Genomic DNA, 21,404 nt, shown 5'->3' on the forward strand with positions numbered 1-21,404 from the left:
TGTAATATGCAATAAAGTTCTTTTTAGTTTGTGCCTTTGTTTTGCAGTGCTGCATGGTGCTGAACCTCTGCCTCATTATACTGCTGCACATGCCATGAGTTGGTGTTTACAGTGTTCCCAAGGAGTGGCTTATCTCCACAGTATGAAACCAAAGGCTCTAATTCACAGAGACCTGAAACCACCAAAGTAGGTTTATGTCTCATATTTCATATTTTCTTACAATTGGAATTTAAGATAATTTAGAATAATTTCATTGCATTTGAAAGAAATACCTTCAGTTGATACTCTCTTTTTTGGATGTACTATATGTATATGGGAGTGATGAGGCACTCATCAACATGTTGCTCAGAGAAGTGGTAGATGTCCCATACCTGGCAGTGTTCAAGGCCTCCAAGGCTCCAGGGGCTTTGGAGCAACCTGGGCTAGTGGGAGGTATTCCTGCCCATGGCAGGGGGATTAGAACTAGTTAATCTTAAGGTCTTTTCCAACCGTAACCATTCTATGATTCTGTATTCTAAATGAAAACTGTGCATTTGAAACTTCAGTTACAGAGTGATGGTGCACACTACAGGAAATGAACTGTACTGTTATTTTCTGTTAAGCAGGAAAAACATCCTGCTTCTGCCCTGCATCATGGAAGAAGATTTTGGTAGGGGTAGGGCTTCTAATCAGAGGCATTTGAAATGCCCAAAATTTACAGTGGCTGTGGTGTTCAATGTTAGGTGGGGGCAGTTGTTTGGTTTCTTGGTTTTGACATTATATTTAATTGGATATATTAGAGTTGTTTCCCCACATGACATCTTTTTCAGTCCTCTCTGTCAGCCTGTTCCACTACCCCTGCCAGAATCTCCCATCATTTTCTACCAAACGAAAAATAAATAGTTTTGTGCCCAGGCAGTTTGTTGATCTGATTGATTTTACAGCTTCAGATCTGGCTCCACTGATTAGGCGGAAACAGATTTGGGGATCAGCAGGGTCATTCCCATTTGGTGGTAGCCTGCAGATATTACCAGTTAAAATTACAATGTGAAGCCACCCTTTAATTCTTTCTTGTATTCCCAGTTTTGATTTAGAGAGCTGTTAATATGTAACTTCAAGTGCTTTCATTTAAATAAATAGCTACGTTAACTGATGTTAATGAGAGCCTTGATTGCACTTCTTTTGGTAAAATTGTTAACAGCTCTTGTCGTTTTGCAACCTCTGGCATCAGAAAGACTAATTTTGTCAATTTATGCTTAGTGATTTATTGTGTCTAAAGATACTTATTGAAAAATCTAGCATGTAGAAATATTAATAAATTACAACATATTTGATTATTTTAAAAATCTGTTCATATTAGGCACAAGTGACCCTACTTATTTCTCAAATTGTGAAGCTAAGCACTGAAAAGCAAAGCCATAGATATTCAGTTGTATTAGAATATAATCGTTGGGGTAAAGAAATTTGGTTTACTACCAGATTATTTAATGCTATGATTAAAAATTTTTATTTATTATTTTTCTTTGACAGTTTGCTCTTGGTAGCTGGGGGGACAGTTCTAAAAATCTGTGACTTTGGTACAGCCTGTGATATTCAAACACACATGACCAACAATAAGGGAAGTGCTGCTTGGATGGCACCTGAAGTTTTTGAAGGTAACAATAATCCACAGTGTCAATATTAGGTATCCTTTCTAGGAATGCAACTGTAAATTAATTTGGTGCAGAAAATAAATTCATCATGTAATCTTCTATTCTTTCTGTCAGTTTATATTAAAGTTTGAGGTAACAGCTGAAAGAGTCTTGGCAGAACTTATTTACAAATCAGTATGATTGTGTATTGCCAAATCATGATGCAGAGTTTAGAAGAGCAGCACTGAATTGACTCTTATCATGTTAGTATTAGTTAATTACAATAACATGTGGAACTTTTATTTGTGTTATTGCTGAGATTTACATAAGGAACACCTTTAGACAGCTGCTCTTGTTTTATAAGTAAGTAAAACATAGCCAGAGGGCCATTTCCCCATGATTGAAATTACTTAAGAATCTCAGAAATAGCACAAACTCTGACATTTTAAATATACTGTCATTACCTTAACTCCCTATTCTGATCAGCTTTTATCATTAGAATTTTCCTGTTAGTGTCTCTGAATTGAACATAATTGACTTCATTTTCAGTCTTCTACTTTCTTGTAACTCCATCTTCATCTTCTTTTGGTGTAATCTAGAGATTTGATGTGCTTCCTTTTTCCTGCATACTGAGGAACTTGATGTTAACAGTTAATTTAGTTAAGTGGGAAAATAAGTTATTTTTTGGAGTGTAGCTGGGGAAGGCTGATGACACTTCATAATTAATAGGTGTAATTGCTGCATGATTATCAGAGAAAAAAATCTAGTCAATATTAGATTGCAAATTAAACACCTTTTAGCCAGTCAGTACCTTAAATTACCACTGCAATTAGCAGAGTGGCCTGGAGAAGTCATCTTCCTGCTTTAGGAAGCAGGTATCCTGGCTTTGATATAATATTTGGCAAGTGCCTCTGCGCAGAAATGGTTTCCCAGATTCTGGATCTAAGTGGCCTCTTTTACTGTCCTTATTCTGGAGAGGAGCAGCGAGTTATGTATGTCCATACACAGTTGTAGGAGGTGTTTTCTCCGGAACACCACTTTTTGTATTCAGTAAGGCAGAACAATGAATTCTTGTATTGCAAATTTATTGTTGGACAGAGCAAAAGCCTTCAGTTTACAGCTGGTTTTATGTACTTTTATCTGAAAGTTTTTACTGATAGTGACACAAATCTTTACACAAGAACAAGAAAGAAGGGAATCTAGTAGCTTCTGTGAGGTAGCATATCAAATTACTCTTGAAGCAGTCATTAAACTACTACAGTAATCACGCCAAATATCAAAATTGTTAAAATTTGTTTGCTTGTGCTACTGCATCAGAATTCAACAATGGAATAAATGGTAATGTTTCAGTACTGTTCTAGTACTGACATTTTTAGGTAAGAACAATAAAGGCACAACAAGTATCATTTGTAGGTGGTAAAGGGTTCATTGAAGTCGTTGCCCTAATATTAAGATTTGTTCCCCTCCACCTACCCCTCGAGGCCCAATCACCACCACCTCCCCCCCCCCCCCCATATTAAATATTAGGGCACCTAAAGACTTGTGCAGATCAAACTATCTACATTAAAATAATATTTAGATTGGGATAAAGTGAAAGAGAGCAAGTGTCCAATCTGGGTATTCTGTTTAGAAAAAAATATTTAAAAATTACTTTGGGATAATAAGATAAATTGAGGATTGGCTGTGTCATTGTGTCTATCCTACCATGGTCTGTTACATAATGAAACAATACAGAATACTCCTTCACTTCCTTTGGACTCAGTTTTCAGAATTAATTCAAGGCTTCTCATCAGCAAAATAAATTTCATTGTTTAAATAGGAGAATAGCATTTCACATGTTTATCTAGTTTGATAAAGGTGTAAGGAGTTTTGGAGATGCCAAGTTCTTAAACGATTTTGTAAAAACACTAGCTGGGAGAAGTAGACGTTAGTGCCTTAGAATTTGTGATTTATGCTGCAGCCCATCTTTTCTATCTGCCTTTGCAAACTGGCTGGTCTGCAAGAACTGGCCTGAGAACATGCTGCTTTCTTTGCACAGTTTGTCAGAGGTATGGAGGCAGAGGAAGATGGCTTACAGGTAGAGTGCAGGCTTTTGCAACTGAATGTTGTATGGTGCATGTCCACATGAAATTAGGCTTCTTTAATTCTGCTATTTATTAAATTGTCTTTATGCTTTCTGATTATGTATTAACAAAAAAATCTCCTGGCCACTTGATGCCAATTTGATCCTCCTCTGAAGACAGATGAACAGATCTCTATCACATGCACACATCTGTTATCATTCACACATTTATTATCATGTCATTCACGTTTCTTTTTAGTATGTGCATAAGTTATGGTTACAGAGCATACATTCTTGCTTTGCAGTGTCTGAACATTTTTATTCATTATTCTATATACCTACATGTCTTCTGCATTTTCAGTGGGAGTCTTAGAAATATTGTACTTTTTCTTGAAGAACTTTTAGTAATGACATGACAAAAAGAGTAAGAGTAATAAACAGGAAGGAAATAAGATGATGAGGAATTGAGGAGTCTGCCAGTTTGTACATATGTTAACTTACTAGTTCTGCTAAAGACTTGTAATAAAGAGCAGTGGATATGACAGAGATGTTATTGGCTGGATATTGCAACTAACATGGAAGAAGTGAGTTGAAGAATATTTAGAGGAAGCAAGCATAGTCAATTATCTTTGAAGAGAACTTTGAAACTTAATAAATGTTATAAGAAAACTGACACATTTTATCATGTCAGGATGACTCCAAGTGAAGAGGATTGATTTCCAAGTTTCCAGAGATAAGCATTCTTAATGATCCTGTGGTTAAATGATTTCAGATTTAAGTTAGCATGAATCAGCCGTCTTTAAAAAACTTTTTTTTTTCTCAGCAAAACAAATGACAAGTGAAAGGAAGCATATACAGAGCTATTTATCAGCTCAAACTGTTCTTCTTTTTAATGTGTTATATAAAAAAGACAAATTATATCAATGGCTTTCTTCCAGGTAGCAATTACAGTGAAAAATGTGACGTTTTCAGTTGGGGTATTATTCTCTGGGAGGTAATAACCCGTAGGAAACCTTTTGATGAGATTGGTGGTCCAGCTTTCCGCATAATGTGGGCAGTTCACAATGGTGAGTTGAAAATACTTAATTGCATTTGAACCTGTGTATTTGACCCATACATTTGCTAAACACTCTTAACTGTCTAGCTTTAAATTACTAGGTATTTTATGCTTAAAATATGCATTTTTCTGATAATGACTTAATGGTTAGATACCACCATTTTTGTGTCAGTGTGGGGTTTATGTTATTTGCCTGCTACAATGCTTGCGTTTCCTGCTCCTGTAACTAGTGTATGACCAAACAAGCAAAACAAGCCATGTTGTTTGTTTTTTTTTATGATGCTGCATTTTAAAAGTGATCTGAATCATATGCTAAAAAATACCCCCACAACTCCCCTGTCTGGGTGAATATTTTAGTAGCCAAGTTGTCTTGTCTTTTTTTCCTTTTGTTTTTCTAATTGGGCATCTGCAGTAAATGTGGGAGTTTAAGTAACTTGACCTGTCTTTAGAAATGCTAGAAAACGTCAAACTCCTGCAGGGCCACTAGGCACTGAAAATGTTACTTTGTTTTTCATCTGCTTTTATCTTTGTCCTGCTGTTTGAATTGTTTTAGGTTTTTATCTAGGTACCTGCAATCATGGAGTAGGACTCTACTGTGCTAGGTACTATACAGAACACATTCTCAGAAGCTTAGAATATAAACAGGAGACAATTGTTGGACTAAAATGGACAAAAGAAAGCAGTGATACAACCTGGGTCAGAATAATAGGCCATAGTTATCTTCATGCTATTGGTGTAACTTTCTTAATAGTGTGGCTTTAGGTACCATGGCAAAGCAGTTTTCAGAAAAGTAATGATAGTGTAGTTCAGTGAATGTCTGCAAAGAGTTTCTGCCATTTGTGAAATCAACATCAAAGAAAGCACAGACTTGTTTGGAAGATGTAATGAACAAATAAGTAGTGAAGGCCTGCACTCTGCCTAAGTGTCATTGCTTCAGTACTAAAGGATAAAAGCATAATGTGAGCACATGCATCCTGTTTGATGAAAAAGAGAAAGGAGCAGTTGTTGCAGATGTAATGATGCACTTCACATGTAAGAGAAAAATAGCATTGTGTTTATTGATATAACCAGTTTATTTAACAAAGTTTGCTATTAAATACAGCAGTGGTTTAACAAGATTCATTTGCAAAGTACACTCGATTACTTACCGCATAGAGGGACAGGGTCAGACAGAATTGTCAAGGAGACATTCCATTGAGTCATGAGGTTCAGAAAGGACCTCTTTGTGTTCTAAACTGCTTCTCAGAGGGGAGTTTAGGTGTGGCTGAATCCAGACTTGGTCAATGGTTTATGTCTAAAAGATTATATGTGCACAATCAATCCTTTATATTGCTTAGCTAAGATTTAAAAAGTTTCAACACACTTATTCCCAATTCATCTCTTCAAGTATCTGACATAAGGATTCTCTCAACCTCAAGGAGTAACCTTGAGAGACATCCCTACTCAAGGGGAGATCCTGGCACACAGCCCTCTGCCATGCAAGAGAGCTCAGTGAGCCATGGACTGTCCACTACTTATGGAGTAAGATAGTTGACTCATAGTGATATTTGCATACTGACTACAGATGTTGGTTTCTTCCAGACTTGGAACTTCAGTTGCACCTTGACGAACACTGTGGTTGGTGGGTGCATTGCTTAAATTAGCCCTTGGCTCTTGTGGTGTTACCAGTCTTCCCTGAATCCACTTTGAGTCAGCTGCAGTCATCATAACCAGACACATCCAATATGTCCGCCACTGTTGGTTATCACTTTAGCGGAGTTACAGGAAATAAAGGTCAGGTTGGTAAGGGATCACACGAGTTTAGGCAGACAGTGATAGGTTGGATGAGCATTACAGTTGTAATAATAAACAAAGATAGATGTTTGCAAATGGCACTTCTGAACGAAGAAACCGATTCTCCATTTTACTGAGTCATTGAGTTTAAGACTGATGAGCGCATTGCATAAAAGCATTACCTGTGCAAGGAAGCATAAATGTAGTTAGTAGTCATAAACTGGAAAGCTTTGGTAAGGTGTGGGAGTATCCTTTAGGGGAAGACAAATCACCTGTCTGTCTGTATTTTTGTTTTAAAAACTTCTCTCTCTTTTTTTACCCCTCCCACAACTTTTTTTTTTTCTTTCTGTATTACTTGTTGTGGTTAATACACTTTTAAATACTCGCTGCTTTCTATGCAAAATGTCACTATAACTCATGTATTGAACACAACTGGGTATCTACTCATTGCAATTGTACTCATTGTTGAAATAGTAAAAAGAGTAGAAACTTGAACCAAAACACAGCTGAATAGTATTTTACATTAAGCATTGTATAACAAAACCAAAAATGTGTATAGGCTGTGAAAAAGTCACCTGAAATTGGTACTTCAGTGCTTAATAATTTTTCAGGAAGTTCTTAAGAACAAAATCAGCCCTTAAAAATACACACCTTCTTTTTTTTTTTTTTTTTTTTTCCTGTAGGGCATTAGGAAAGAAGTTGCTACTTGATTCCTAGTTTGGTCTAAAGCTTTATTCTTTAGAAAATGATAACTTATTCATTAGCCATGGTAATATGTTGTATTTTGTCAGGTCATGAATTTATTCAAAACATTACTGAAGGAAAATTTAATTTTCTTATTATTTGTTGTAATTGTAACTTGTATGAAATACAGAAGAACTTGTGTCAGTTTTTTGTTTGTAAGAGAGAAAATCAAGTACCGGCCAATTCTTTCAGAGCACAATTAACTGTTTTGTTTTCTATATTTATTTATCAAAATACCAGAGAGAGATCAGTCACTGTCAGTCATCTTATAGTTTAACAAATTGTTTTTTCTAATTTAACTTACAGGTACTCGGCCACCCCTGATCAAAAACTTACCTAAACCAATTGAGAGTCTAATGACCCGCTGCTGGTCCAAGGATCCCTCACAACGACCATCCATGGAGGAAATTGTTAAAATAATGACACACTTGATGCGGGTATAAAAATTTTAGTATTTTAGTAATTTTTTAATCTATGAAGTTTGAAAGTTGAATTATAAAGGGCATGCCTTTTATCGCACTCAAAAAGTGGGCTTGCATCTTTTCTTTCTCCTATCTTTTTGATAAGAGATTATCAAATTACTACAATAAAAAAGGGAAATCATTCCCCTGTTTATGGGAGAAGTATACTAAATCATAGATTTTGGGAAACTAATAAAAAGAGTCATAGATGTATTTAAATGCATTACTAAAAATAAGTAAATTTCTTTCTCTTCTAAATAGATTAAGATGTAATTTATATTTACAAATTTTATGAGTTGCTATTTAAATAATTTCAAAACAATTCTGAATTACTTTTTTTTTATCAAATCATTGCTGGTTTTTCACAGTACTTTCCAGGAGCTGATGAACCTCTGCAGTATCCTTGCCAGTATTCAGATGAAGGCCAAAGCAACTCTGCCACTAGTACAGGTACGCTTGTATAAATAAAAGAACAACAACATGAAATTATGCAGATGGATTATAAAGCACATTCTCATACTGATTCTGAGCTCAAACTGGGAAAGGTAACCTTTCCAAAAACTTAAGCATTGGCAAAAATCTATTGTTTTTTTTTAAGACCTCATGCCACATCGTATTTAGTGTTCTCAGCCAAATGGTTTGATGAAGTGTACCTTTACTGGAGAATTGATGGCTTGGCTTTGCGAGCGAAGATTTGGGAAGATCTTTACCCATGTTTACTACAAGCATGTTGACTAAGGGCATGTGGAATAGGCAAGTCTGTTTGGAAAAAAGGCTGCTTAGGCAATCGGGAAGTTTCTGACCAGGACTGTCATCTGCTGAGGCAATCTCGAGCAACCAGAGTTGCCTGCATGCAAGGTTGGATCTGCTTGGACGGCACCTGAAGTTTTTGAAGGTAACAATAATCTACAGTGTCAGTATTATGTGTCACCTGCCATTTCGGCCCTCGCCTGTCCATACAGACAAGCAAGGGTAAGCCCTTCCAGCCTGTGCAGTGGATTTTTTAGGTGAGGCACAGCGTGCGCAGAGCTGGCCCCACCCTTTATACCTGAGGTTTATCTGCCATGGCCTAGCTAGCTAGGATGGTGACAGCAAAATCCTCTGTCGTAGGTTTTGTAAGTGTCCTTCTCTTGGATTGAAGACCTTACAAAGCTAGACAAGGTCTATCTGCCTGGGTTTGAAGTTAGGAGTTTTCAGTCTCCTATGAGGAAGGCCTGTCCTCGCTAATGAAGATTCTGGAAGGGCTTTACCCACGCATTCTGAGCAAGACTGTCATCTCTTGGGTCAATCTCAAGCAACCAGTGACACAACAGCACAACATCAAACATCTAGGAGGGATTCTGACTTAGACGGCCGCACACAAAGAGTTGTAGTCAATGGCTCAATGTCCGGCTGGAGACCAGTAAGGAGTGGCATCCTTCAGGGATCGGTGTTAGGACCAGTCTTGTTTAACATCTTCGTCGCTGACATGGACAGTGGGATTGAGTGCGCCCTCAGCAAGTTTGCCGATGACACTAAACTGTGTGGTTCGGTTGATACGCTGGAGGGAAGGAATGCCATCCAGAGGGACCTTGACACGCTTGTGAGGTGGGCTGATGCCAACCTCATGAAGTTTAACCATGCCAAGTTCAAGGCCCTACATGTGGGTCGGAGCAATCCCAGGCACAGCTACAGGTTGGGCAGAGAAGAGATTCAGAGCAGCCCTGCAGAGAAGGACTTGGGGGTGTTGGTTGATGAGAAAATGAACATGGGCAGGCTTCAGTGTGCGCTTGCAGCCCAGAAAGCCAACCGTATCCTGGGCTGCATCAAAAGGAGCGTGACCAGCAGGTCAAAGGACGTGATCCTGCCCCTCTACTCTGCTCTTGTGAGACCTCACCTGGAGTATTGTGTGCAGTTCCTGGAGTATTGTGTGCATTGTATTCTGGTGTCCTCAACATAAAAAGGACATGGAACTGTTGGAACAAGTCCAGAGCAGGGCCACGAGGATGATCAGGGGACTGGAGCACCTCCCATATGAAGACAGGCTGAGGAAGTTGGGGCTATTCAGCCTGGAGAAGAGAAGGCTGTGTGGAGACCTCCTAGCAGCCTTCCAGTATCTGAAGGGGGGCTATAGGGATGCTGGGGAGGGACTCTTCATTAGGGACTGTAGTGATAGGGCAAGGGCTAACGGGTTAAAACTTAAACAGGGGAAGTTTAGATTGGATATAAGAAGGAAATTCTTTCCTGTTAGGGTGGTGAGGCACTGGAATAGGTTGCCCAGGGAGGTTGTGAATGCTCCATGCCTGGCAGTGTTCAAGGCCAGGTTGGACGAGGCCTTGGGTGATATGATTCAGTGTAAGGTGTCCCTGCCCACGGCAGGGGGGTTGGAACTAGATGATCTTAAGGTCCTTTCCAACCCTAAGTATTCTATGATTCCATGATAAGCCCGCAGATGCAACAGGACATTGTGGGCAGCTGCCTGAGCTGGCAGGAATTGGTGGCAGGGTGGCTTTGGAGGATATACCCTTCAAATGCTGTGCTTTGGTTCTTCTGGCAAGCTCGTGACTAAATCCGCTCTAAACTGCGTTTTTCGTGCAAACTGAAAAAGCTGGGGGTTTTGATTAGGGAGATGATGGTTAAAGCTGGAGCCAGGCTGCAGTGCGAGATTAAACAAAGTAACGGTGTTTTTACCCACACGCTGTGGCTGTGGAAGTCAGTTTTGGGCTGATCCTGCAGAAGTGGGTCATTCACTTTTCCCAGAGTGAGCCTGCCTGAGGTCGGTGTCACCTATGGTACTCAGCCCCCTCAGTGCTACATCTCCATTACTGGAGAATACACCTATAATAAAAGCTGTCTCTGAATGTCCAGGTCCTCCCTTTTTATTCCGCTCCCCCCCCAAGGTTGCTAGCAGTTGACATGATTTCATTCACGTGCAGTGATTAGGAGCTGACATTTTTAAATCTTTTGCCATTTTTGAAAACTGCACCTGCTTTCAGTTATGTTCTCCACAATTTAAACTTGCAGTCGTTTTATGCTCAGATGCAGGAAATGCAGTAATTTAAATATAAGTGCAAGGAAATCCCTAGAAAGGAGAAAGGAACAAATTGCAGGATAGATTTTTTCGGTTAGTCCTGCCCTCAGAGGAATTCTTTTACTAATAGGAAATAAAAATTATTTGATCTCACTTTTTTAGTGTACAGTTTTCTCACTTCTGTTGTTTTTAATCATAGGTGTCTTTACTTTCCATTGCTTGGTTGTGCTTTTTTTTTTTTTAATCATCTCCAGACAAATTGCTGTTATTTTGGTTGAAGTTTCCTTGGCTATTTTGCAACTTAGTGACCTATATATTTCAAAATCTTTTCATCTGTAACATTGTACTGACTCTGCTAGCTGTTCTCCAGCCCTCAGCACATGACTTCAAGATACAATTTACCACTTGAAACTGTGAATATGTATTGCCTGTTATTTTTCACGTATCTGTGCTCCTTTATGGTTAACGGGGGACTTTGTCATTAATTGTGAATTAGATTGCTGGCTGTGTTGTTACTATAGCATCTACCAAAACTATTTGAGAGCAAGCTAAAGATTGACTTTGGAATGTCATTACAGTACTTACTCATGTATTCTTTTTCACTCTTTTTACATTAATGGATCTGTTGCAGTCTTGCAGCTTGCCTTTCATTAACAGTTTTCAAAAGTCATGCTTTAAAGCAGAGTTAAGCTTCTGAGAATGCTCAAGTGAAGAGATGTACTTTAGTATTTTTAATTGAAATTCTCAGATATTTTTCCATGTTACTGATTTTTAGGTTCATTCATGGACATTACTTCTACAAACACAAGTAACAAGAGTGATGCTAACATGGAACCAAGTGACTTCCAAGGAGCTTCTACAAATGATACTATTAAACGTTTGGAGTCAAAATTGGCACAACAAATGAAAAATACAGCTAAGCAGCCGGTAAGCCAATGTGCAGTTTTGAACCACAGACAAAAGTGCTGTAACATCTTTCAAAAATACAAAATTGGAGCCAGTTAGTTATAAGAAAAGAACATGAAAAGTGATGAAAAGTGGTGAATGATTTCAGACAGGTAAGCTGGAAGTCTCTAACATCATCTCAAATGAAATAAAAAACCCACTTAATTTTAAAGGGATTCCTTACGTTAAATATATAAAGATATGTGTTTGAAAATTACTGCCTTAACTTAGAATGAAAGTATTAGTATAATATGAAAGGATTAAAGTTACATGAATTTTGAAAATACTACATTTTGTTTTCAAGTGGGATGAAAAAATACAAAGATTCTTTTGTGACAGTATCAGCCTAATTCTACTTTATTTTTATCTGCATAAAGTTAGACTTTTCAGAACATTGCAGATAGTTGGTTCCTGCAACTAGTAGCTGTATTATTACCATTTATTGAATTATAAATGTTAAATCTTGTCACTTTTAACCAGCACATTATTAGAAATAGATTTTAACCTACATACTGTGCATATGTCATGGAGGGGCTTCTGCAGGTTTGGGTTTTTTTTCTTTTTAAAAATGTAACTTTTGAAACAGGGTGATGCTGGCCGCTTGAGTTTACCCCCATCTCGTGGGAGCAGTGTGGAGAGCTTGTCAGATGTTCGTGCACGACCACAGTCATCCCTTGTTTCAGGAGAAGCCAAAAGGATGAGTGCTGACATGTCTGAAATAGAAGCAAGAATAGCTTCCATCACAGGTAAAATTAAAGGATGTTTGGGGGATAGACTAAGGAATTGGAAGGAAAGAAAGGAGAAAGGAAGATGCAGAATGTGCATATTCATAGAGAATGTAAATACCATTCACTTTACGTGTTGTCTTTATTGTCCTTTATTAATTGTGGGGAAAAATAGCTTCATTCATGGTTGTATGCTTGACAAGGTTGCGTATTTTAATTGGATACTTTTAAGGTTGTGGAAGAGATTACTTTTGCTGAATTAGACTTTCAGCTTTTTAAAAAAAATCATTATGAGACTTGTAAATATCAGTCCTATTTCAAATGCAAAACTTTCTCCTTTGTATCTGAAATCATATTATACCATTTCTGCTAGGGTAAATTATTTCAAAAATAACATTTCCTTCAAGGTTATTCCTATAATATTTTGAAATTGAGTTGGGTTTAAAGTTCAGCGTGTTCCCAGATAAGTTTTAAAATTCACTTTGACAGATTTTAGGAAAAGAAACATAGTTAAATTTTTTAGTGGCCAGATTAACAAAGTGTCATTATCTTTTGTTTAAAAACAAAACAAAAGCTACAGGTGTTTTGCCAGGTTTGCTTCAGATATTTATAAACTGTTGTGTCTAAACATCGAATCCTTGAGTGAATTGGAATTGATGTGTAAGTATAAATACATTCTTTTATGGTGAAAATCTTTATTCTTCCCAAAAGAGCAAGTTAATAAAAATGTGTATACTTGGCAAACACTTTCTTGTCTCTTTTCTTCATCAAATATATTGTTTGTTAATCTATGCAAACTCCAGGTGATAAATTTCTTTTATGAAGCTTTTTTTTTCTTTTTTTGTTATGGTATATAACCACAGAATAAGAAACAAAATTTCTTTGGTTAGTCCAGGGTTATTTAGCCATTCTAGTATTTTCCTACAAATCTGAAAATTATGGTAATCAAGGAGCAGTAATAAGGAAATTTACATCATATTCTAGCTTTCTTGTACACCACAACTGTTCTATTTTTGTCCGTTGTATTATGATTACTCCAGAATCTTGTTTTACTAAATACTGAAGTTACTCATTAAATAATATTTATCTTAGCCTGAAAACACTTTTTACTTTCATGTTCTTATTTTAAAGCCTTATTTCGAGATTTGTCTTTTGTATTGTCAGTCTTTGACTGGATGATTGTGTAGCACATCTCACCGTGAATATATCTAAGGGTTTTCTAACACAGAAGGCAACTGTGTACTTACCTGATAATAACATGCTGGTTTTATTTTCAAATGTGTCAGGACTCGCTTTGGTCGCTGACACTCTAAAGTCAATATAAGATTTTACCTTAGTGGAGATAACTAGCCCTCCTTTGTGTGAGTTTTTAATTTTCCTGGTTTGTCTTCCTTAAGTACATTGTCCTGAATAGTAATTATTATTTCAGAATCTGCTAAGGTTTGTTCATCTAGTTTAATAACTGTAAGGTTTCTTTTTCTTGAAACAAAATTATATACTGAGTGTACTAAATTGAGGTTTTTTTTGTTTTAAGAAATCGCTTCAGGCCTTAGTGGACTACTAGAAATGAGGTCACACCCATCTGACTATAACTTTTTCAAAAAGAGCTGAAACAGCACTCTTGATTTTGCTTTGTTGGGGTTTTTTTATTCTTGTGAACTGTGTGACAGAAATAATATGCTGTGAACCTGAAAAAAAAAAATTGTGTGGTTGGGAGAGTATTGAGCTGTTGTTAAGAGTAAATCAGATCAAGAATTATTTAATCTTCCTGTTCCATCTATAGCTAAGTGTAAAAGTAAATCAGATAATGCACATAACCAGTACTTAAGTTTGAGATGGATACGCTGCAACGTTCTAACTTTGGGAGATGTATTCAGACTTTTCTCAAAATGGGAACTATTTATCTTAATCTATACAAGTAGTAAAACAAAATAAAAAATGTGTTATTAGATTTTATTACAGAATAGATGACGTTTCTCGAACATCATTCAAAAATTAAAAGGTTGCTAGTGATACCCAGTTTGCAAAACAAAAAATCTTCACTAATAGGTCAAAAGAATGGAAGGCAGGAATTATTAAATGTAATTATAGAGTATGCACTTTTGCAGAGACAGATGAGATTTCATTTGAAATGAGGTAATCTAAAGAAACAGAAGTACCCAACTATTAATATTGTTTATAAAATAGTTGGTACCCAACACAAAATAGAAAATGTTAAATAAATTCAGGCAATCAAGAATTTATTCTGAATATGCAGGTGATCTGAAATAATTTAATATGTTCTCTTTCTGGATAGTTACATTTGGTTTTCCCTTCCTTATTGCCATGCTGCTTTCTGTGTTTGACTTTTGTGTTGCTAACTATAACTAATTACACAGTGTTGTAATGATGGCTAGTTCTGCATTTTTTGCTTTTTAACAGTTGCTTTACTATGTGTAAGCATGAGTGGAAGGCAATGCAGTTTATTCTGCATGACATTTTTGCATGAACTATAGTTTAACCAAGTTTATGAAAAATGCAATATTAGGAATTTAATAATTTTGCTATTGCTATTTTAGTGTTTTGCATGTGTATTGTATATGTGTATTTTTTCAGCCTATTCCAAACCTAAACGAGGCCATCGTAAAACTGCTTCATTTGGCAACATACTGGATGTCCCTGAGATCATCATACCAGGTATCGCAGACCAGGTGAACGGGTCAATTGGTTAAGATGCCGGAATAATGATCAGACTGCTAAAATACTTCTTGCTCCAGTTGCTCTAGGACAGAACTAGGAATCATTCCAGTAATTTTTTTCAATAATGTCTCTATGAAGAGAAGCATGATATTTCACTATAAACCTACTTTTATCAGGATTCAGTCTTCTAGTTCAGATTTATTTCTATTGATGAATGATTTTTTCCTCTCTGATCTTCTTGTTCAGAGTCGTCTTACAGAGCAAAACTATACATGCAGTCTTTTATTACAATACCACAGTTGGTGAAAATGGACTTAGGTTGAAAATTGCCTCTCTGGGTAATTATCTTGCCCTGATTTTTGTTGTGTTTAAGCACCCCAATAGAACAATTTAAATACATTACATATAGAACTTCAAATTCACATGAAACTTGTGATTAAATAAATTAAGTTGTAATCCATGTAATTCTTATATTTGACTACAACTTTCTAGAGCTAAAATGTGCCTGCATGAGGTATTTCTGTTTTTTTTTAAGTTAATGCAAACTAGAATTATTAGGAGAGGCTTCTGTCAGGAAGAAAATCAGTGTAATGAGGCACCATAACTGATAATTTAAGTTGGGGCATATATGAATAATTCTTATATATCCCAAGTCTGTATTTAGTTAGCAGCATATAATTTTCGTTTTGCATTCTTTTTTTTATTATTATTTTTTATTTTTACAATTAAAGTGGATTTATTTCCTTCAAAGCCTTGAAAATAAATATAATCAGTCCTGAACTGATATATCATTAGCAGTATGCAACTTGCTTCAGAATTATTTGTCAGAGGCAGGAGATGCAAGTAATACTATCTACCACTAGTCTAGCGATACATTAAAAACTGTAGAAAACCCTATTCTAAATTTGTGTAATCTGAGGAAGTTTCCTTGTAAATCTTGACATTCTTTGGTATTTTAAAGTAGAATGCAAAATACATTTTTTTCCAAAAGTTTATTTTGTAAAACAAGTTTATTTTGTAAATAACTTTATTGAAGTTTACATATAAAGACACAGAATGTAAAAAAAAGAAACAAAACGGGTTCCAAAGAGCAATAGTACTACCCATGAAAAGAAAACTTACTTGACATTAAGGCTAACAAATCAGTTAGAAAGTTTACTAGTGTACTAATTTACAGTGTAGCTTTCCACTGTAATTTTCAAACAGTCCTGGCCTGCCATGACATAAAGAAGATCCTAAGAGCAAGGAAAGTGAAGAGATCCATCAAGTTTTGCGGTGCCAGCATTTGAGAGCCTTGTAAATAAACTGTAGAAGCTGATTGTCTCTGGTCTGTGCACAGTCTGCTGCATGTAACAGCACTGAGGCTTCCAATAAACCTTGAAACTTTCAGAAAATAATTAGGAAGTGAAATGGAATGCCACGTTGTTTTCACAAAATAAGCTGTACCGGTTTTACTTACTTAGGCAGAGAAAGTCAATTAGTTATTCTTTACCTGGATTATTTTAATTGAATTTGACAAGACGGGAATTCCAAGGTGCTTTTGGAAAAAGATACAAGAGAAATAGCAACCTGTAGAAATGAAAGAAGGTATAGGATTGGAGCAAGTATAATAATGAATTTTCTCAAAATTTGCTCTTAAAGTATTTAATTCTTACATAAGCAATAATGAAATTTAATGTTAATGCTTTATCAGAAGCAACTATTCATAAAGAGGAGGACTTCTAGTATCACATAGAGTGAATTTTGTTGTGACTGGGGAGAAAAAACAGAAATAGGGTAAAATTCAGGGTCATGCAATGTGGGTCATACACTAGCAACAATTCTTTTAATAAGATAACATGGGACTTTAGCAGATGCATGCAGGTTAATCCCAGGTAGTATAAGTCACTAATGTAATGCAGCTGTGAAAAACTGAAATCTTAGAGTTCATTTCCAGGAAAAATAAGGAAGTCTTAATGCTATTTACAGGCCCTTGTTGAGATTTCATCACAGATTCAACATACTGTTCTGAACAGCCATATGAAAGAAACGTGTGCTCTGAAATATTAGCAAGAAGAGCTACTAGGATGGCATGGACAGTAAAAAGAAGAATGTGAAGGCATAGCTTTTTTAGCCCATAGAATGAAACCTGGGAAATGAATAATTATTTTCTATAGATGAATTTGCAGCCAGAGAGTAGGAAGAGAGAACTACATAAGCTAAGAGACAGTACTGGCACTACAGAAAAGAAAAAAAAATATATAAATTGTCTGCAGATAAGTGTGGGCTGTATATTTAAAGTTTTCTGGTTGTCAGAACAGCTTTTCCATAAGAATCCCAAGGTTTAAGAGGGTTTAAAGAGGTTAATAGTTATGTGGCAGGGATGTGATCATCAGCCCATTAAATTATATTTTTCTGTATACTTAAAGCAGTTATTAATGAGTACATTACTCAGTTATTCTTTTAGAGACAGTATAGTGTTGCCAGTTTCTCACCTCTCCTTTCCATACTCTCTCAGCACAAGGCTTTCAGCCTTGGCCTTTTTAACATGCTTTTCCCCTTTTAGTTATACTTCCAAGACCCCCCAGAGAAGCACCTCCATCTCAATCCCACCCTATTAATTTCCTTAGCACTACTGCCACATACCCAGCTCCCCTGATCTTCCTTGGGTATGTCTGTTAGTGAAGCAAACAACTTATCTTCCTCCTTGGAGCAGCACAAGTGCCGACCTAATCTCTCCTGCTGCCTGAAGTTCTGCTGAGCACATGGTAAAGCAGCTGCTTCCCAGAGAGGGGAGGCGCCACACAGGCATGTTACCATGAGTCAGCTGCTTTGGGGCAGGGCTATTTTAGAAGTATGAGTACTGCGTCTGCTATCATTGGGGGTTTTCATAATGTGTTGCCTCAGCTGCTTTTCATCCATGAACTGATAGGCTACCAAGGTCATAAAATGCGAATTTTGATCAGTTGAAGGTAAAATGTTGACAGAACTAGATTTTTTTTAAATATCTATTTGATCTTTTTTCTGTTCACCCTTATTTAAACCTGTTTAGAGCTTCCGTTCATTCAAGATGCTATTTTATGTTACTAGCTTGCGAAACTTAGAAACTGAAAAAGAGATCAACTAATTCTGTTTTGGTGTAAGAACTTGGCAAATGAGTTTTTAGTTGTGATATTCTACAACCAGATGGCAAAGTGAAGTATCATCTTTTGGTTGGCTGGTTTTCGGTTTATAGTATATAAAATATATAATACAGATAATAAGAACCAACATTTTTTTATATATATATATATGAAAAATAAAAACCCTAGTAAGTACAGAAGACTTAAGTAGGTATATGTTTAAAGAAACAGAAAAAAAATCAAGTATAATTTGTAGTATGATAAAAAAAATAATCAGAGCACCTTTTTGATACAAACTAATTAAGCAATATCTTGCAAATAACACCTTCAAGTACAGCCTTTTCTTCACTGGCAACATCAGACATCTCATGCATATAGCATGCACTTGCCATTGTAATTTTGTCATCTGAAGCTGTGCTATGGCATTAAAATTTTTACAGCATTGAGACTGCATAAATGATTACTCAGAATAGACACGTTTTTTGAGTGGCTTTAGAAAGTGGATAGGAATTGCAGATACTTTAGGTCTGTAAATTTTCTGTCTACTTTTAAAATCAATAAAAGCCAGAAATCCCACCTTTGTCTCCACAGATCACTTCATTCTTCTGGAATTCAGACCCATGTTTTAACTTTAAAATGTCTTCTGGCACTGTTATGTTCCCTGATCATCCTGCACTGTGAGAGAAGTTTGGGCCTTGTAGATGCATGAGGAAGAGAGAGTACGGTGCACCAACAGGAAACTGTAAAGGGAGACGCAAACATCTGCTAAAGGGCAGGGAGAAGAGTTCTTGGCTGGTGTGACTATTTGGCAGGGGGAGTGATCAGAAGCCTTAAGAAGTCATAGAATTTGGTTTGTCTAGAGTACATAGGGCAAGGCAAGGTAGAAGTTTCCTGTTCCTTTTGAATTTCATTGTGGAAAATAACAGTATGTGAAATGTGTTTGGTTGTTGGGCTTGGGGTTTTTTTTGAGGCCAGGAAATATGTTTATGTTGTTTGATCATCTTTTTTTTGTCATCTTAAACTCCTGTAAACCACTGAAATCCTGTCACAGTGCATCAAGCTACCGTATCGTAACTTCTGTGCATTTGCAAATCTCTTATTAGTTTATATAACAAGAAAAAAAAATAAATTTAAGGAGACATAGAGGTAAAAACAAAATCAAAACTGTGAAAGGAGAGCATAGATAAATAGCAGTGATCATTTTTAGGATTCTGTGATTTCAAATAAAAACGATGTATAATGTTGCAATTGAAATTTGCCTTGAATCTGGAGCAATAAGTATTTGTTGATTCGTAGTCTGTTTCTGCTTTGTCTAAGCTATTTGCCAGATGTCTGCAGTAGTTATACTAATTAAAATGGCATTGCCTAGTAGAGCTTGCTCTTCTCTCATGCTACTAATATGAAGATATTTCATTTAAAGGTATTCATTTATTACAACACAGTAATTTTGGCCCCTCCTTCCCTCCCCTCCCCCGCCCCCAAAGCGTTTCCTTTTCTTTCTTGCACCCCACCCTGATTATTTTAACTTTTTGGCAGCCATGTCTAATATTTCAGCAACACATGTCCTGGGTTCTTTAAATTCACAAATGTTGCTAATCTGAAATGAGAATTTCAGATATTTTTGCAAGCCTATTTCAGCTGAGCTAATTTTATAACAGTGTTGTTGAATGAAATGTGCACATAATTTTGTGTCAGTCATGGGTGGATCACCCATATCTTGAATATTGAGATGAGCTGTGGCAGCCAGATGAAGTGTTAACAGCACAGAATTCTATTAAATGTATGGTCTTATTTGCTAAATGATAAGATAATGAAAAAGTTCAGTGCAAATGAACAAGTTCAGAAATTTTTATGTAGGTTTGTCATTCAAACAATCTCTAATATCAAAGTATTATATGTAATATAGACATTGTTGCTTAGGTAAGTATATACTTAGCCTGAATTTCAGAAGCAAAAGATCAAGACCACAGAGAAGTTGCAATTCAGATTTATTTGTAGTCAGGGCAAAGAAATATATTCCTGTTCTAGGATGCTTTTTGATTGTCTCATATGCTTGTTTCTGATAGTACTCTTTAAATTTTAGACTACAAAATGTCGCCACAAATTGTTAAAGTGACACTGAGAATTTTGTATTGCTGGTTTGTAGTAATGTGTTCCTGCATGTAAGAGTATCTATATTTAAAAATTTAAAGTATGATGACATTAGATGTATTGATTGCTATTAAATAGGCTTACATTTTAGTAGTAACTGTTGCAAATCAAAACACCTGTCATGATAGGCTGTGGAGTCATGGAAGTGATTCCGGATAGGAAGTATCTAAAAGGTTAAAAGTGCGATGCCTGTTAGAGGTGGGTTGTTTGCTGCATGCAGGGTCGCTGGGCGAGGGGCTGCCCCGGCTGCAGTACGTGTTTCGGATGCTCCCCTCCAGCAGAAAAGTTATGTAATGCAGAGCTAAGAGCAAGAATTTTGAGCATTGTCAGCTGTTACTCAGAAAGTTTTGGTGTTTCCTTTTGGACAGCTGACCTGCTCTCAAGAGGCACTATAAACAATCACCGTAATACAAATCAAAGTAGCAAGGGGGATTCTGTTGCATAATCTCCTTTTATTTTTAAGGAGACTGTTTCCTGGAAATGCCTTTGATTGCGTGTCAGTGTGAAAATTTAAACTGTTTTATGTAGCTGTCACTGGTGGATAATTGCTAACAGGTGGAAGTGGAAAAGGAAAAGATTACAGCATTGTGCTCAGTAGGTTGATGGTGAGATGTGATTCAGCCGAGCAGTCCCCTTTTCACACTTCTTGGAGCATGAATATAGGACCTAGAAGGGAGCTAAGACCAGAAGGAACAGTTTTCGCTGCTTAAGTTTTGTGAGGGGAGCGGCACACGGGCAGAAGTCATTGCTGTGTTCCTTAAGCATGCCAAAGAGCAACAGGTTAAAGCTGGCAGCCTGTTATCTTCGCGGTCTAGGTTTTAGAAATCCCCATAACGTAACGCACTTGAAATAGATGTCGTCATCAGCTCCTGCCCTGAGTACTAAGCCTGACCAAATACATGTGACAGAAGATGGTGGAGTAGAGTGCAGCAGCTATTCATGTGGTAGGAGTGGTTATTGTATTAGGGTATACTTTTTGTTGACAGGCCAGCATGTTTTGAGTTAAAATTCTGCAGCTGTCTCTCTCTCCCCCTCTCTCACTTTCTCTCTGTGGATTTGTACAAATTCCAAGCTCCTCTGCAACAG

At 36.7% G+C, this 21,404-nt stretch overlaps 1 protein-coding gene across 8 annotated transcripts in view; it reads left to right on the top strand.

The window, feature by feature from the left end:
* Positions 1 to 21,404, top strand: part of MAP3K7 (mitogen-activated protein kinase kinase kinase 7) — a 47,865-nt gene that overhangs the window by 14,331 nt on the left and 12,130 nt on the right. For 4 of the 8 annotated variants that reach the window (XM_061460292.1, XM_061460285.1, XM_061460286.1 and 1 more), the window contains 8 exons: positions 48 to 186; positions 1,510 to 1,634; positions 4,611 to 4,739; positions 7,553 to 7,683; positions 8,076 to 8,157; positions 11,493 to 11,644; positions 12,249 to 12,408; positions 14,983 to 15,063. In XM_061460292.1, the coding sequence (XP_061316276.1) occupies positions 48 to 186; positions 1,510 to 1,634; positions 4,611 to 4,739; positions 7,553 to 7,683; positions 8,076 to 8,157; positions 11,493 to 11,644; positions 12,249 to 12,408; positions 14,983 to 15,063 (999 nt within the window). Of the gene's footprint in view, positions 1 to 27; positions 187 to 1,509; positions 1,635 to 4,610; positions 4,740 to 7,552; positions 7,684 to 8,075; positions 8,158 to 11,492; positions 11,645 to 12,248; positions 12,409 to 14,982; positions 15,064 to 19,296; positions 21,263 to 21,404 lie in introns of those variants that run through there. The other 4 variants (XM_061460287.1, XM_061460288.1, XM_061460290.1 and 1 more) reach the window with 3 other exon arrangements.

The sequence above is a fragment of the Pezoporus flaviventris genome, unplaced genomic scaffold, assembly GCF_033815535.1.
Source record: "Pezoporus flaviventris isolate CSIRO_AGI_PZ_B2104156 unplaced genomic scaffold, CSIRO_AGI_Pfla_v1 ptg000031l, whole genome shotgun sequence".
NCBI lineage: Eukaryota > Metazoa > Chordata > Aves > Psittaciformes > Psittacidae > Pezoporus > Pezoporus flaviventris.